General features: G+C 44.2%; 1 protein-coding gene across 2 annotated transcripts in view; it reads left to right on the forward strand.

The window, feature by feature from the left end:
• The window catches only part of TRPC5 (transient receptor potential cation channel subfamily C member 5), a 110570-nt gene that overhangs the window by 67510 nt on the left and 26411 nt on the right, over positions 1-16649 (forward strand). For both annotated transcript variants that reach the window (XM_077185807.1, XM_077185808.1), the window contains exons 5-7: positions 1727-1866; positions 6771-7093; positions 12054-12249. In XM_077185807.1, coding sequence (XP_077041922.1) covers positions 1727-1866; positions 6771-7093; positions 12054-12249 — 659 coding nt within the window. The remainder of the gene's footprint in view (positions 1-1726; positions 1867-6770; positions 7094-12053; positions 12250-16649) is intronic.

Here is a 16649-nt window from a genome sequence, read left to right on the forward strand (position 1 = left end):
AATTCATGGTTAAAATTGAGGGAAATGGTAGGCATTTCAGTAAAATTGATTTGCAGATGAAAGAATGATAATCCATTTTAAAAAAACCTTTCAAAAGCACAATCCCTTCAAAAAACCTTTTTACAGCTGTCTGTTCTCGAGTTCCTTTGTTTCAGATAAACAGAGATATTGTATGACTGTTTATCAAATAGAGAAATTAGAACAGTTTCACCAGATTAAAGGTTATTACTTACAAAATATTTTCCACTACAGAAGCAGAGAGAGCAGGCACACACAGCATTGCTGTAGCTATAGTAACCAGCAAGGATAACTCACTATAAATACAGTGTATGAGTTCTTCAACAGGCTCCTCTCCATTGATTTATTTTATTTTATGGGTTTGTGTGCATGCAGAGACGTGGAGGCAGCTGTAATGGGATTACCTGGCTGGCCCTGACATTATGCTGGTGTGGCCACTGACCTGCTGGCTGGCAGCTGAGCAGCTCAGATTGATATTTGGGAGCGTGCAGCAGTTCATTGCAACTTTGCTGCTCTTCAGATTGAACATCCAGGTCCTTAAAGCTGAGTTGCAAGCAGCACATCAGTGACCACTGCACTGTCCTGTGGTTAGGCAGGGGCAGCACTTGGGGTAATTACATTGGTAATGCACCCGGAGGTGTACTTTGTTTTGTTTTGTTTTGTTTTGTTTGTTTGTTTGGTGTCCTCCTCACACATTTCTACTTCTCATTCAAGGATAACGTCAAGTGGGTAATTCAAAATACCTGGGGCTCTAAAGCCATTTTTCAGAAGCATCCAGGGCATGAAGGAGCTGCCATTTGCCTTTTGATGGGACTTAGGCTTTCAGAAATACTTAAACAGTTCTGCAAGAAAGGACATAGAAGTCACTTATAATCAGAACTGTGTCAGGTGGGTTTAGCAGTCTGGTGATGAATTTCAGAAGCTGCCCTTGACCCTTTCAGCTGCAGGGAGGTACAGTGAGCATTAGCAAGTGCCCAAAATGATCACCAGAAGGCATTTCAGGGTTGGCACGATGGGCTCTGGCCGTATCCTTGGGAACAAGCAGCTCACAAACCCCACAGCCATATCTGACACGAGGTGAGTCACTGCCCTGCTTCCTGCTGAGTCTCACCTTTCCTCACAAATAATCCCTGTGGGCTTTTTTTACAGCAGGAGGCATCAATGCAGGGGCTGAGCGGAGAATGGATCCATTCCTTCCTTCTTTGGGGGGATATTTCCAGGTCAGGGAGGAGCTGTGCTGGCGTGCAGAAGCCGGTTCTGGTGCTGCTAGAGAAAGTCAGGGAAAATCAGTGCTGTCCAACAGAGCAATGAATTGCTCACAGTGTCTGTGAGAGCAGACAATCTATTAGGAACTATACCAAATACAGCTGCTTGAAGAGTTTATTCACGTAGAGCAAATTTCAGCTGAGCCAATTCACTCGTCCTGGTTATAAATAACATGTGTTTCAGGCAGTCTCCTCATGTGCATATCTGGAGCCCTGGGTAGGAAACCAAGGTCTTTTTCAGCTCTCTCCAGACTGCATTCCCCACAGACTTGTAAAATGTCTCATAATCAGCAGCATTGTACTTTGTGGAAGGCAGGAGGGATGAGGCATTTTTTCCAAGCTGTTAATTTCAAATTGTCTGCTGTTACATCATGTGTATATACACAGGGTTTTAATGGCAAATAATGCCCTGTCATGGTAATGAACTCCCTTTCTTTCTACAGGTTTCATCTGGGGAGAAATCAAGGAAATGTGGGATGGTGGATTCAATGAGTACGTGCATGACTGGTGGAATCTGATGGATTTTGCAATGAACTCCCTCTATCTTGCAACTATCTCCCTTAAAATTGTTGCCTATGTCAAGGTACAGTAACTTGGGAGAGGGAATTTGTAATGTGCTGGTGAGAGCTGTGGTACACAGGGTACGAACTATTCAAATCAAAATCACAAAGCAAAGAAAATAGCAGCTTTTCAAGCAGTCCAATTTTGAAAATTCACCTGGAAAGCTATTTTGTTTGGAGAATGAACATCCTGCTCATTCCGACTCTTTGATTAAAAGTTAAATAGATTGTTTGGGCACTGGGGAGAAATTTCTCCACTTTCTGTGCCTTTTGTAGCTACTCAGTTGCCAAGGCACTTTTTGTTTTCTGTGCTGGCACCTCCTTCAGCAATGCATAGTGAAAACATGGCTTTTAAATAAAATGGTAGAAGGAAAACAAGAACAGGGTTACCTGAAAACTTCTAGAGCCAAGTTTTATAATCTGTATCATCCTACAGATTGGGAGATAAGTGATCAAAAGCTTGTGACAGGTCTACTGAGAAGAGCAAGACTGTTATTAGGAGGCTTCTCTCTGATAATCTGATATAAAGGGGTCAAGTCACTCTTCAATATGTAACCTGTGGGCAGAGAAATGACAAAGGAGCAAGCTGGGGCTTTAACACCCTGTAGGTTCTTCCCTGTCATGTTCTATTTGTGGTGAGAGCCCACATCAGAGCTCATCCTCAAAAGCACCTTCCACATTTATAAACTTCTGATGCTCCAAATTAGCATATGCACAGGGTTTGAAGCCAGGGGATGGCCTGAAGCACTTTCCTTCTGTCTCCCTTTTTCAAAGACAAGACACAAAAGTAAAATTCCTTATGCAACAGCTCTGGTTGGCTTCAGCTGGAGCTTCGTGCTTGGCCTACTTCTTCCCCTGGTATGAATCAGCAGCAGCTTCACTGCAGTCAGTGGAATTACTCAGGTGTAAATCAGTCACTGGGATCTGCTCCCTGGCCACTCCTGCTCTTCCCAGCTCTGCAAGGTCTCCACCTCTGGCAGCCCAGCTCCCAATAACCAGGACAAGCCCTTCCCCAGAGCAGCCTTGTTTAGTCCTGCCCAGCAGGCACAGGGGGAGAGAGGAGAAAATTTCCCCAAGCCCATTGACTCCAGAGTGCAAACAGCCCTGCCATGGGGCCTTTGTTAAATCCTGAAGGCTGCAGCCCTGGTGAGTCAGATTTCCAAAGGGAAAAGCTTTTAAGCTGGTTGCTGCTCCCTGAAGAGGCAGCTCTGTAACAGCATCAAAGCAGGAACAGATTATGTCTTTTATTCTCCCAACATTCAGAACCAGGGAGGAAATTACAGACTTGAAAGGTTGGGCTTTAAAGCACAAGCAATACAAAAAAAAAAAAAAAGCTGGAAATGGTAAAATACACGGACAAAACTTGAAATTTGCTTCTTGCTCACATGAATTACTAGAGGAGCTGTGCATCCAGGGGTTGTGCAGCTCTGTTTGTGCTCCCTGTAAGAGCCACAGAAACGTGCAGGTCAACCCCAAACCCCACAGGCCAGCACACAAAGGAGGTTTGGCAGGAACAGATCTATTTGAGCCCAGATCAAACCCTCGTGGGTTAAACCTGGCCCATCTCAGGTCAGCCCCTGCCCTGATGAGGGCCATGTCAGGCAATTCTGAGAGGTGCAGAAAATCTTCTGTGGGAAACACGTGGTCCCAGAAGTTCCCTCTGCCCTGTGTCACTCAGGGGCTGCAGTGTGCTCTGCAGTGTGAGGGTTTATAACGTTGATAATGGCTTCAAAACATTTTGCAACATGATTTGTTATTTATAGAACAGCCCTGAGCTGGAAGAGGCTGGGATATATGCCAATATACCATATTCTAACACTTCTTAGAACTTCAAAGGATTACATGGACATTTAACTTTCTGCCAAATAGCAGAAAAAAATAAATTGCATACTGACACTAAATGCTTTCCATCCTTGTTTTTACGTGAAGACATTTTTTTATTCCTTGATTTGACTGGTTCCAAGACCTGGCTCTAATATTGTCTGATACCAATGGAATCTTCAGGCTAATTATAGGGTAGAAATACTTTCTTAATCAGTTTCCATTTGCTGCATTGAATTATCGTGTAATGAGGAAGGGTAAATGTGACAGCATGGTGTAATTTATTTGTACTATTCTGTGTACATCTCTGCTGTGTTTCATCTTTAGAACAGACACCAAACCAAACTACTCCAGCCTTCCCAGATACCCAGCTTCATTAGATAACTCTGAAATCTGCAGTTTTTCTGTTACCTGTGATGCCAGGCTGCTCTAAAGATTCTATTTGCAAAGCGAGGAGACACCATCAGTTCATAAAGGACCAAAATATTACCTTAATGACCTAAATATTGCTTTATTTATTTATTGCTTTAAATATTGCACAGAAGAGTGTCCCACACCTCTTTTTAAAGCAATGCTTTAAAATATTGAATACATTTTAAAATATTAATACCTTTAAAGAAGGTATTTCCCCATACCTTTGTGTGCAATCTGTGCTAAACCTTAGCAGAGAGCCCTGGGCTGCTGTGTCCAGCCAGCCTGCAGAAGGGAATTGGGAATAACTGTGCAAATCTGCTGTCCAGAAGCAAATCTGCTTCCCAATCCCACCCACCCACCCCCATTGCTGGATATCCACAAAAAGTTCACCTCTCTGCCTGTTTGTAGGCATTTGAAGACCCATCTTCAAATCAACTTAACAGGCTCAGGCCATGATGTTCATGTAATAAAGAACAGTTTGGAAATGTCAGAAGCAATCCGAGGTCATGCTGAAATGCCTTTGTATCATGTCTCATCTCCTTCATACAGAGGGATAGTTTGAAATATCAACCTGCTTTTTGCTGAGCCCTTGAAAAAACTGGGAGCCCTTGAATACACTGGAGTTTGTGTATTGGACCTAAATAGAAAGTCTCTGCAATCTCGTCCTGTCAGTGTGATGTTGGTACCATTTCCTTTTCAGAGGTACAGAATTATTTTAGGAGGCCCAGACATGCTGGTTATGGTTTTAGCTGTGTTATCCTGAGTGCAGTTCTGCCTTTTTATGCATGCTAAATGAGCGGAGACAAATGTTAAAAGGACAATTATTCCTTGATGTTAAATGTCTCTGACTCCATTCTCTGTGCCACTGTCGTTAAGCCAGAGCAGTTACATTTTACATTTCACAGAACCAGAGCAGTTACATTTTACAGAACCAATCTTTTGTGGTACCTGCTCGCATCTGGCTGCACTTTGCTCAGAAAATGCTTCTGCTTTTACAGCTACATTACAAACCCAGTTAATGTTGTAATTGATGCACTCAACTGTACCCAGTTTCAGCTGTAATTAAGATCTCTGCTTTAGCAACTCTCCTAAAATTGCCATGACAAATTAACTAATAAGAAAATTAATACGAAAAAAGCCTTTTGGTTCTGGGCTGCCTGCTCTTTTCTTTGAGATTACATGGGAGGGAGAGCATCCAATAGTTCACTGCTTTTCTTCTTCCCTTCCTTCTCCCTGCCTCCCATTGTTTCTGGAACATGCAGTGTTTATAATGTGCAGACATATTTAAGAGGGAGAAGAACAAAAGTAATTGGAAATTTACATCTGGAACCTGCTAAAATCTGAACCCCTTTAAATGTTGAAAGAGAAGGAGGTTGTGTATGAAGCCATGGACATAAGGAACCCACAGACTGTGAACTCAAAAGTAAAAAAAAAAATTAAAAAATCCTAATTTTTCAGTTTAGGCTAAGAACAGCCAAAGCCTCTAAAAAGAAACCTGGTCCTACATCTCTCACCATCAGGGTGTCATAATTTAGTAGGCATAATTAATAAAAAAGCATCATTAAACAGAGATGAAAAGCATTCATCTCTGCCCTCATCAAGTCAGCTTCAGTCCTGAATCCTGACTATGAGCCTGACAGCAGCTGGGGTGTAAGGGCTTAAATGTGGCCTCAGCTCTCTTTACAGAGGATTTTTCCTGGGGAAGGCAGTGACAACCTCAGAGAAAAAGAGAAAACAATTCTTATCTCTATTCACTGCTCCTGTGTTTGCACGTGTGGAATGTGTTATGGAGATTGTTTACCTGAAGTGATTTGTTAATTGGACATGGGTGAAAGTGGTTTTGAGTGATTAGCCAGTCACTCAAAGCTGTGTCCTGGCTGTCTCAGACAGGCTTTTCTTTAGTATGTATAGTATAGTACAGTACAGTATAGTATAGTATCTCTTTAGTATAGTTTTAATATAGTTTTTATCATTTTATAGTTTTTTAGTATAGTTTTAATATAGTATCAGTGTAATATAGTATAGTTTTAATAAAGCCATTGTTCAGCCTTCTGAATCGTGGTATGTATGTATAGTCTTTAGTATGTGTAGTATGTATAGTCTTTAGTATGTATAGTCTAGTATGTATAGTCTTTAGTATGTATAGTATAGTATCTCTTTAGTATAGTTTTAATATAGTTTTTATAATTTTATAGCTTTTTAGTATAGTTTTAATATAGTATCAGTGTAATATGGTATAGTTTTAATAAAGCCATTGTTCAGCCTTCTGAATCATGGTATGTATGTATAGTCTTTAGTATGTATAGTATGCATAGTCTAGTATGTATAGTCTAGTATGTATAGTCTTTAGTATATATAGTATGTATAGTATCTCTTTAGTATAGTTTTAATATAGTTTTTATCATTTTATAGTTTTTTAGTATAGTTTTAATATAGTATCAGTGTAATATAGTATAGTTTTAATAAAGCCATTGTTCAGCCTTCTGAATCATGGAGTCAGAGCACTTTATTCCCAGCGTTGGGGGCTCCTTGCAATGATAATTAAAAGCCCTTTTTGTGCCACAAAAAGTACCTGGTTAGGATTTACCTGTGAAGGGTTGGATCAGTGGGTGTGACCTTGGAGTGGAGTTTGCTCAGAGTCATTACACCTCATCTCACTTTTATGCTCTTGTTCTTCCTTCCTTCCTGCCAGTACAACGGCTCTCGCCCGCGGGAGGAGTGGGAGATGTGGCACCCGACCCTGATTGCAGAAGCTCTCTTTGCAATATCCAACATCCTCAGTTCCCTGCGCCTCATCTCCCTGTTTACAGCCAACTCACACCTGGGACCCCTGCAGATTTCTCTGGGACGCATGCTGCTAGACATCCTCAAATTCCTTTTTATCTACTGCCTGGTGCTTCTGGCTTTTGCCAATGGACTGAACCAGCTTTATTTTTATTATGAGACCAGTGCCTCGGAGGAACCCAACAACTGCAAGGGGATCCGATGTGAGAAACAGAACAATGCCTTCTCCACGTAAGACACGCTCTCTTTCTGCTTCTGAAGCTGCTTCCCCTGTCCCCTGCCTGTCACTGCACTGACAGAGCCTTTATTTATCCATTTGCAAGTGCCAGGTGAGGTGGTTGGCCCTGCAGGAAAGGTGGGAGTTAAGTGGGGCAGACACTGTGCTGAGCTCTGCTGTCACCAAGACTCTCACTTAGGTCTGGCACTGGGAGAGCTTTTAGTTCTGGACCAAGGAGTTTCCCTGCATGATCCTGCAACTTAAATCTTATTATGACTATGCACAATTTCAGTAGATTTGGCAAAGGAAGTGTAATTTTGCTGCAGTAATTGTTGCCTAATTACTGAAGAAAGGAGGGGAATCTGAATAAAATGAAGAAAATAAGGGATAAACCTGTTAAAGACAGGAATTAATAAATAATGTGCCTGCAGCAACAACAACAATCTCACCTAGACCATTTTTATGGATACGTCATGTTGCAGGCTTCTCTGATTTCCTTGCAGACTAAAATCCCAGCAGAACCTTTTTTTTTTTTTTTTTGCTGGGAATGCTGGTACTTTACTGAGATGCTGGCATGGAAATTGCTGTGAGGACATCTGGCAGAGCTGAAAGAGCGAGCACATGCTGAAAAATGACATAAATTGTCTTGCTGATGTATTTGTTTTAATTACTAATAGTAGAAATAATTATAATAATCAGCCCCCACCCGATTGTTCTTGCTGCTTGCACAGTACTTAACTGACAATGGCAGGAGAAATAAATAAAGCACGGTCTAGAAAAAGGCCCACGCCCTGCAAACAAGCAAAACAAAACTGTTGTCCACCACTTTATGCTAAATTAAATAAAACTTGTCATGATGCCCAATAATTCTCCTCCCTCTGTCAGCTGAAGGTTTGGGGTTAAGAAAGGATTTGGGATGTATTTGCACTGTTATCAAAAACAGATGATGGCTCAGGCCACATGACTTGGTTGGGAGAGGAGAGGTTCCAGCTTTGTCCTGTGGGCTCTCTCCTAAAAGAAATATGGAATTTTCATGGGATAGAGGCCATCCTTCAAGAGCAGCAGGCCCTGGTACACCAGACATGTGCCATTTCCCACTGCAGAGCAGGAACACCACAGGCTTGATTAATTTTCTCATGAAACCATCTCTGTCTGAGGGAAGTGAATAGACCTGCACTGTGCTAATGGGAAACAGAATGAAAGATTTCAGACCTTTTGCTGTTTCAGTTGCCTCACATGCCCCAGAAGTGTGTTGTGCTGCCCTGGCAAAGGAATTCAATAACAAATTTATTCCTTGATCTGCATCCATATTGATGCAGCAGCCAGTTTGGCAAGCACAGTGTGTGTTAAGGGGTAAATTCTACCTCAGGAAGGGTCAAGCCTACAAAATCCAGTACCAAACCCTGCCTTTCTCTGGAGCTGTGGTGAACAGATGTGTTCAGTTCTGGTTTGGGCCTGCCACCACTGCACTCTGGTTTTTTTACAGATTTCATTGTGTCAGGTAAGTGGAGAAAGCAACAGCAGGATTTGACTGAAGAAAAAGAACAAGAAAAAGCCAGCAGGAAAACAAAAAAAAACAAAGCAAGCAAGCAACCAACCATCCTGATGTCTGTAAGAAGGTGTAATGTCTTGAGAGCTAAAAATTATACAAGAAGCACTTAGCAGAAAGTGTGTATCAGCTTAAATACAAACCACAATTTCTGCCACCCTAACATTCATTTCAACCCCCTGCCAAGGGAATGTAGCACAGAAAGGAAATTGAGGGGGCTCAGCCTTTGTGGCAGAGGTTTGTGTAAAACAAAATCCTAGTGGGAGGGGATCCATTAGGAGTGAGGTCTCCTGGCAGGGGACAGAACACTCTGCAGGTACTTTTTGTTTGAGGCTCACTTAAGAAATTTATTTAACGTGTTCTTAAAAGTTTAAATGGTCCTTATTAACACCCCCAGCACAAGCTGACATTTGGCTGGGGAGCAGATGCACAGCATGGGGCAGTGGCTGGGAAGGAGCAGCTGCAGATCCAAATATTGTTTTGGGGGGGAAGCAAAGGAGGCTGGAGCCAGTCCAGGCAGGGCTGGGGACCCTGACTTTGCTCATGGCTCATTCCTTATGAAGGAATAAATCTGCAGAGCTCTGAATCAGTGCACTTTGGTTCCCACCAGCATTCCTGGGCTCACACAATGAGCTCTAATTCTTCAGGGGGAGCAAAAAGGACACCCCTGGTGTGTGTGCAGCTTGTGTCAAGTGTGATACCTATTTACTGCCACGTTATTTCCTATTACTCTCAAAGGGTGGGATTAACATTTTCTTGGCGAGGAAATTTTCTGCATTGCACACACAGATCATGGAAAAGTAATATTCCTTTGTGACAGCAACGAGGGGAAGTAATGAATAATTTAAGGCTTTCTGCTTTGGCCTTGCCATCCCTCAGAAAGCAGAGTGCCTGCTGCTTAGGCAGATGATTGGAAAAGATGTTTATAGCTGTGATGCTGGCAACTGAAGCGGGAAGAGGAGAGTGAGGAAGAGGAGGAAGGGGTGGAGGAAGTCACATCTCCCTGCCTGCTATGTCCTTCTCTCTGCCATTCCCCTGGGCACAGGGGGCACTTGCTCTCTCTAAGCCACCATGGAGAGTGGTGGAGCTTTGAGAATTCCTCTGTTTGATTAGGATTCAAAATACACTCAGCAGGACATGGGAGCCTCTCAATCACCATTTCCAAAATTCTATTTCTTTATAGCTGCTTCTCCAAAGTAGTGTGAGCCTGCCCTGAAACATGGACTGTGAAAAGAGGCTGTGGACCTGTCCTGTCATTAAACACTGAGGACACAGCACCTCACAGCATCCTCACTGCTCTGCAGAGCTGCAGGAGCCACTTGGTGTCTTTGTCAAGGGCACATGTGAATGTTTGCTTTAGTCTGGGCCCAGATTACACACCTGGGTAATATTGTGCACCCAGAACAACACACTGACCACTTCTAGAGCTGATTTCAGTTCAATGATTAGAGCCCCTGTCTCTCTTGTACCTACAGCCCAAGCAGTGTTTCTACTGTTAATAGTAAAAGTACTATAAATATTTTAAAAGACAGCTAGTGCTCCAGCACTTCTAGTAAATAAATGCTTGGCATTCTTTGGTTAATCTGTATTTTACTACCTTAGTTATTTAATAAGCCTAACAAACAGCCTGAGCTTTGGGAGGGAGGTTTTATGGAGGGAGTTTTTTTTTTGGGAGGGAGATTTTTTGGAGGGAGTATTTTTTTGGGAGGGAGCATCTTTATGGTTTTGGCCAGTGAAAAACATAAGCTACATCCACAAAGTATAAACAGAATCCTCATATAAGGCATGGGGATACATGTGAACAAATGCCTGGAGATGATGGGAGAACAGATTCCTGGTATGTCAAGTAAAGCATCTGAATTATTCATATTGATGTGTCTAGAAGTTGCATTTGAACACATCTGCTGACCTCAGGCCAAAATGGGAACTCTTAAACAGGCATATAAATGTCATTTTTGGATGATATAAATGCCATACTTTGGAAAGCCAAAACAAAGATGCCCAAATAGAGCAATTACTTCGATTGCTGATTACGCGTCTGACGTGACTGCGAAAGGTCACTGGAAGCAGAGAGACCTGGGATGATCTCACCAGCTCAGTGGGGTCAGGTCTGGTTCATCTAGGGAAGGAAGCCTTCAAAAGAAGAGAAACTCTTGAGCTGAATTAATGTGATGACTCTCTTTCATCTGAGTCATTACCGAGCAGTGGTTGCAGGGTTTTGCCAGGGACTCTGCCCGTGCTGGGTGGGAGCTGCTGCTCCAGCCACTCAGACGTTTTGGGCAGGTGCATTGTGAACACAGCAGAGTTTTGGGCAAGTGCATTGTAAACACAGCAGAGTTTTGGGCAGGTGCATTGTAAACACAGCAAGATTTTGGGCAGGTGCACTGCAAACAGAGCTGTGTTTTTGGGCAGGTGCATTCCAAACAGAGCAGCAGTGTTTTGGACAGGTGTATTCCAAATACAGCAGTATTTTGGGCAGGTGCAGTGCAAACACAGCATCATTTTGGGCAGGTGCATTCCAAACAGAGCAGAGTTTTGGACAGGTATATTCCAAATACAGCATCATTTTGGCCAGGTGCATTCCAAACAGAACAGAGTTTTGGGCAGGTGCATTGCAAACAGAGCAAAGTTTTGGGAAGGTGCACTACAAATAGAGCAGCATTCTGGGCAGATGTATTCCAAACACAGCAGCATTTTGGGCAGGTGCATTCCAAGTACAGCAGTATTCTGAGCAGGTGCACTGCAAACAGAGCAGAGTTTTGGGCAGGTGCATTCCAAACACAGCAGCATTTTAGGCAGATCTACTGCAAACAGAGCAGTATTTTGGGCAGGTGTATTCCAAACAGAGCTGTGTTTTGGGCAGGTGTATTCCAAACAGAGCTGTGTTTTGGGCAGGTGTATTCCAAACAGAGCACTGCAAATTAGAGCAAAAGGTGCAAGTGCTGTGATTTCTGCCATGTCCCACCTCGTGGTGCCTTGTTGTTGTGCACTGTTCACTGCTGCAGTCACGCTTGGGGATGGGTTCCCTGAGCATTTATCCTGCAGACATGTTAATGATGCAGGCACTGATTAAACGGGAGAGTTTATAGATAGCAGCAGCATCGCAGCATGGCAATTTTAATTAAATGGAATATATTGTGGCTGTTCTGGCAATGTGCTGAGTGGGAAAGGGAGCCTTGGGTTCCTTGGGGAAGTTGTGCTCACTGCCTCTCACAAGGATGTGGGCTCTTGGAGAGGCAGCAAATGCTGTTGATGGGACAGCTCTCACATGCACTGGCTGGTGGGTCACTGTGGCTGGGCACAGGCTGTCCCCAGGGAGGGATAAAAGGCTCTGCTAAGTGGTGTCTCCCAATATCTGTGTAGAAAAAGATCATTTTCCACCCCCCAGCATCAGGAAGCCAGCTAAAAATCTGTTTTCTTTGCAGGCTTTTTGAGACCCTCCAGTCACTCTTCTGGTCTGTGTTTGGGCTGCTGAATCTCTACGTCACCAACGTGAAAGCCAGACACGAGTTCACAGAGTTTGTTGGGGCCACAATGTTTGGGACCTACAACGTCATCTCCCTCGTTGTGCTGCTGAACATGCTCATAGCCATGATGAACAACTCCTACCAGCTCATTGCTGTGAGTTACCCCTTCTCTTTCTGCTGCTCTTTCTCCCTGTGTGCCTCATGTGTCTGATTTGCAGCACGTGGGTCCCTTCTGGGCTGCTGGAGACTGCTGCCCCCAGGTTCTGCCAGCAGGTAGCTGGGATTTCTGCTCTCCAGCCTGAATCATGCCTGTGGAGGAGGTTTTGCTCTGTTTGTAAAGCTCCTTAGCTGGAAAAGGCTCATGGGCTGTGATCTGCCCCTGTCTCCTCCTGTGGAGTAACCTTGCTGACCACCTTGGGTGTATAAAGGGAAACTTCCCACTGCTTCCTGATGTTTGCTCAGAACCTGGGGGGTGGGTGTTGTGGCATATTTTTTTATCCTATTTCTGCTTTCTCATGTGAAACCATGTGTGTCAGGAGCCCAGTCCTGCAATTTCTTTTTCCACAGTCTTCCCACCTGAAATTAGATCATGTCCATCTGTAATACCAGAGTCTCCTGGCTGTATAACCATGTGAGATTCCTGAGTAATCCCAGTGCAGGATGGATCTGAGCTGAGGCAGCTCGGGGCTGTAGAGCCCTTATCAAACTGAACTTTCATTTGAATGTTCAAAACTGTTTTCTCCACTGTAATCTCATTCTGTGTACCCAAAAGCCAATCTGTACCTTGATGATTAAATTTGTCAACAGACTGAAAGCTAAAGCAGCGTGGCTCTGCATTTTAAGGCTCTTTAGGTCAGGAACAGTATGGAAGGAAGCAAAATCTTGTGTGCACAGGACTTCAGATAAACCAGTGGGCACTTACTCTCCATTCTGACCACTAACATGACAGGTTTGGAGACAGGGAGGTGCTGAACTTCTCTGCTGCAGCATCAGAGAAGCAAAACAGGAGTGGGGGAAGCTGTTTGTGTCCCTGGCCGGGCACTCAGTACAGAGAGAGTAGAAGCTTCCTCCTCTGCTTTGGGCGACTCTTGTTTTATTCTGGAAGATAAACCAGAGCAAAAACAGAACCAGAAGCAATTCTCCTACTATTTCCATTTCCAAATTCCTGGACAAGTCTCTAGGGATGTGTGTGGGTGAGTTCCTTTCCTGGCTGAAGCACAGAGGGGAGTATTGAGTTGTTTTCTTGAACAGGTTCCACAATTGTTGTTGATTATCTGCTGATTCAAGTGGCTCCTAAATTCACTTGGTCAAATTACTGATTCTTTTGGACATCTGATCTTTATAATGGTAAAAAGTATGAGAAAAACTGGACCACTGACCTTCCAGATGAGCAGAAAAGAGTTTATCACAAAGGCATTTATCAGTCTGTTTCAATGCTTCGAGTGCTTTCTCTTTGTTCACTGCTACTCCTCACATTCCAGGGAGACTGGAATGAGGGACAGAAAACAAAGATTCTCTCCTTGGCCATTTTCTCCAATTCCCTGTCCTTTATTGTCATGAACAGGCTTGTCACTAAGACAAAGCCCCAGCCTAAGAGTGGCACAAGAATAGCAGTATTTGCTATTCACTGGGCCACAAACCACTCATCATTCTTTCCCCTGAATAATTCCAGTGATGCAATGACACATTACACACAATCCCACAGGAATTAGAGGGACCCATCATAACAATTAACTGAAGAGAAGGGTCCAGGGAGGGCTGTTGTGTTACTGGTTTTGTGTCTGGAGCAGCTGGCAGCAGGGACTGGCCCCATCAGAAAGTCTGCCCTTGACAGACCCGGGGCTGGAGGGCAGAACTCTCCAGATAACTGAGGCAAAGCATGGAGTTAGTGAGCAGCATGAGCCCCCTGCTTGGGAAAATAACACTGGAAATGCTACAGGAGACTTTGCTGTCTGTAGGAACGTGGGGGTAGCACGGTTGGGACAGATGGAGATGGGAGATCTCTGCAGCCAGGTCAGGAATTTGGGGTTTATTGCAAAGGGCCTGGGTGCAGGGCCCTGCTGGGAGCTGCCAAACACAGCTCAGAGCAGGCCTGAGAGGAGAGAGGGGGAGAGAGGATGAGAGGGTGAGAGAGTAAAAGGGTAAGAGCTAAGAGGCAAGAACTAAGAGAGTGATGTTCCCATTCCAATACCATAAATCTTCTTCTGTGTTGAATATTCTGATTCTCACTGACCAATCTAGTACAAGATACAATCCTATAGCATTTCCATACAGCCTATAAGAATCATTACATTACCACACTGTGTTACATTTTAAACCCTACAAACTCCTCTTTGGGCCCCTTCTGCCAAGCTGGCAGGGTCTGCTCTGACCCTTGGGCCTGTCTGCAAGCAGAGGGTGTTGTTCCATCAAAAGGGGATCACCTTCAGCTGGCCATGCCATTGTTTTCCAGTTGTTCAGTAACTGAGGTATCTCAAAGCTTGCTTTCATTTCAATCTCGCTCATAGTTTCCATATTCTCAAAATCTTTTGCCAGGCAATCACATTTATAAGGCTTTCCTGCTTCATCTTCCCCAACAGTTGTCACAGAAAGTGTCTGGCTGCAAGTGATGCCGAGGGCAGTGACATTTCCTGGGAAGGCAGGAGGCAGGCACTTCCCATCTCTGCCCTGCTGGGGTCTCCAAGCTGCATTCCTGCATGCTTCTTCCTCTCAGGGACAAATTTCCTTCGTGTGTCTCCTCAGGGCAAACATCAATTAATCTCTCCCCCGAAGAAAACAAGTCGTTAAAAAACGTTGAGCTTTACAAATGTGGGGCATTAATTAACCTCCTGTAACCAGGTTCAGCCCCTGCTGAATGACAGCAGGCTGGGTGCTAGACTGGGCATTTCTCCCTCCTGGTATTTATATTGCAGTGGGTACTCGTGGAAAGACAGAATTCCAGGGGGAAGGAGGGGAAGGAGTCCTTGGGGTGGGGTGCAGGTCTTCTTCTGCATCAGCAGGAAATCCTGTGCCTGAGCATCACTGCAGAGCAATAAACCAGCTGTGGGGAATGAGATCAGAGTGCATCTCTGCCTGCTGACTCCCAGCAGTGGAGTGCTGAGGATATCTTCATTAATCCCGTTTGTTAATGAGCCCCAGGCACTGCTGCAATGCAAGCAGGCTTTCTCCCCTCCTCTCCTGCAGGGACAAGTACACCTAATGCATTTGTAGCAGTTATTCTTCAGGTCAGCTTTTCTCCTGTACCCGCATGTGACTCTCTGCTGTGAGGTTTGAGAAAGGAGAATCTGGGCTGCTCCTCCTTGGCCCTTCCTTGTGTCTCCCCAGTCTGGGGATTAGGGTTTGGTGCTTAATTAGGCACTGCAGGCACACAGCATGAAAGCACCACTGTCTGTGGAAGGCAGAGCAAGGCAAGCAAAGAGTAAAACCTCTGCTTCAAGTGGTTCTTGACTCAGAGAAGGAGGAACTTTTCTGCCATAATTTTGTTGGTTTTTTCCTCAGCTGTTTCAGACTTCAATAAACACATACTTGCAGGAGTGCCCTGAAGCAGTTTCAATATCGATTATTTCCAGACAGCCCATTTTTCTCCTTTGCCAAACCATACTTTGGTTATGGCAGACACCATCTTTCACCAAGAAAGCAAACAAAATCCAAATGCAATGCCCCAAATTTCCATACTTCTCGTGCTGTTTCAATATGGGAAGATCAGAATGTTTTATACAAGCAGCACAGGATGCAGTGGGATGTTATGCACTGCCAGCTCCCTCATCTCAATACCTTCCAGACATGACAGAAATGCCATTAGTCGAGGATGGGAAGAGGAATTTGTCACAATCACAAGAGGAAGGACAAGGGAACGATGTGAGAGTGGCCAGGTGGCTGCATCATTTGTAAGTGGCAGAAAGTAACTGAGTGGGTGATGAGGACACTTTGTGTGATGGGCTGTTTCTCATCATGGCATACAATCCTCCTGCCAGATGCTAATTTTTTCAGAATAAGGGGCATAGTTGGTGTTCCTGAGGGTGCAGGTGCATTTTGGCCCTGGGGGTGCCCTCGGGTGTTCACAGGGATTCTTGGATTGGGGAAGAGATGAGGATCTGACTCCATGTTTCAGAAGGCTGATTTATTATTTTATCATATATATTACATTAAAACTATACTAAAAGAATAGAAGAAAGGATTTCATCAGAAGGCTGACTAAGAATAGAAAAGGAAAGAATGATAACAAAGGCTTGTGGCTTGGACTCTGTCTGATGCAGCTGACTGTGATTGGCCATTAATTAGAAACAACCCCATGAGCCCAATCCCAGATGCACCTGTTGCATTCCACAGCAGCAGATAACCATTGGTTACATTTTGTGCCTGAGGCCTCTCAGCTTCTGAGGAGGAAAGATCCTAAGGAAAGGATTTTCCATAAAAGATGTCTGTGACACTCGGGTGCAGGAGCACGTGGCAGGGATTTAAGGTGTATTTTCTGATGGCCTGTTCCTTGTGGCCACACCTGTGATTATTCTGGGGAGTCAGGCAAGAATTAGTCACAGGAGCTGCACCAGGAGT

The sequence above is a fragment of the Agelaius phoeniceus genome, chromosome 14 (assembly GCF_051311805.1).
Source record: "Agelaius phoeniceus isolate bAgePho1 chromosome 14, bAgePho1.hap1, whole genome shotgun sequence".
Classification (NCBI taxonomy): domain Eukaryota; kingdom Metazoa; phylum Chordata; class Aves; order Passeriformes; family Icteridae; genus Agelaius; species Agelaius phoeniceus.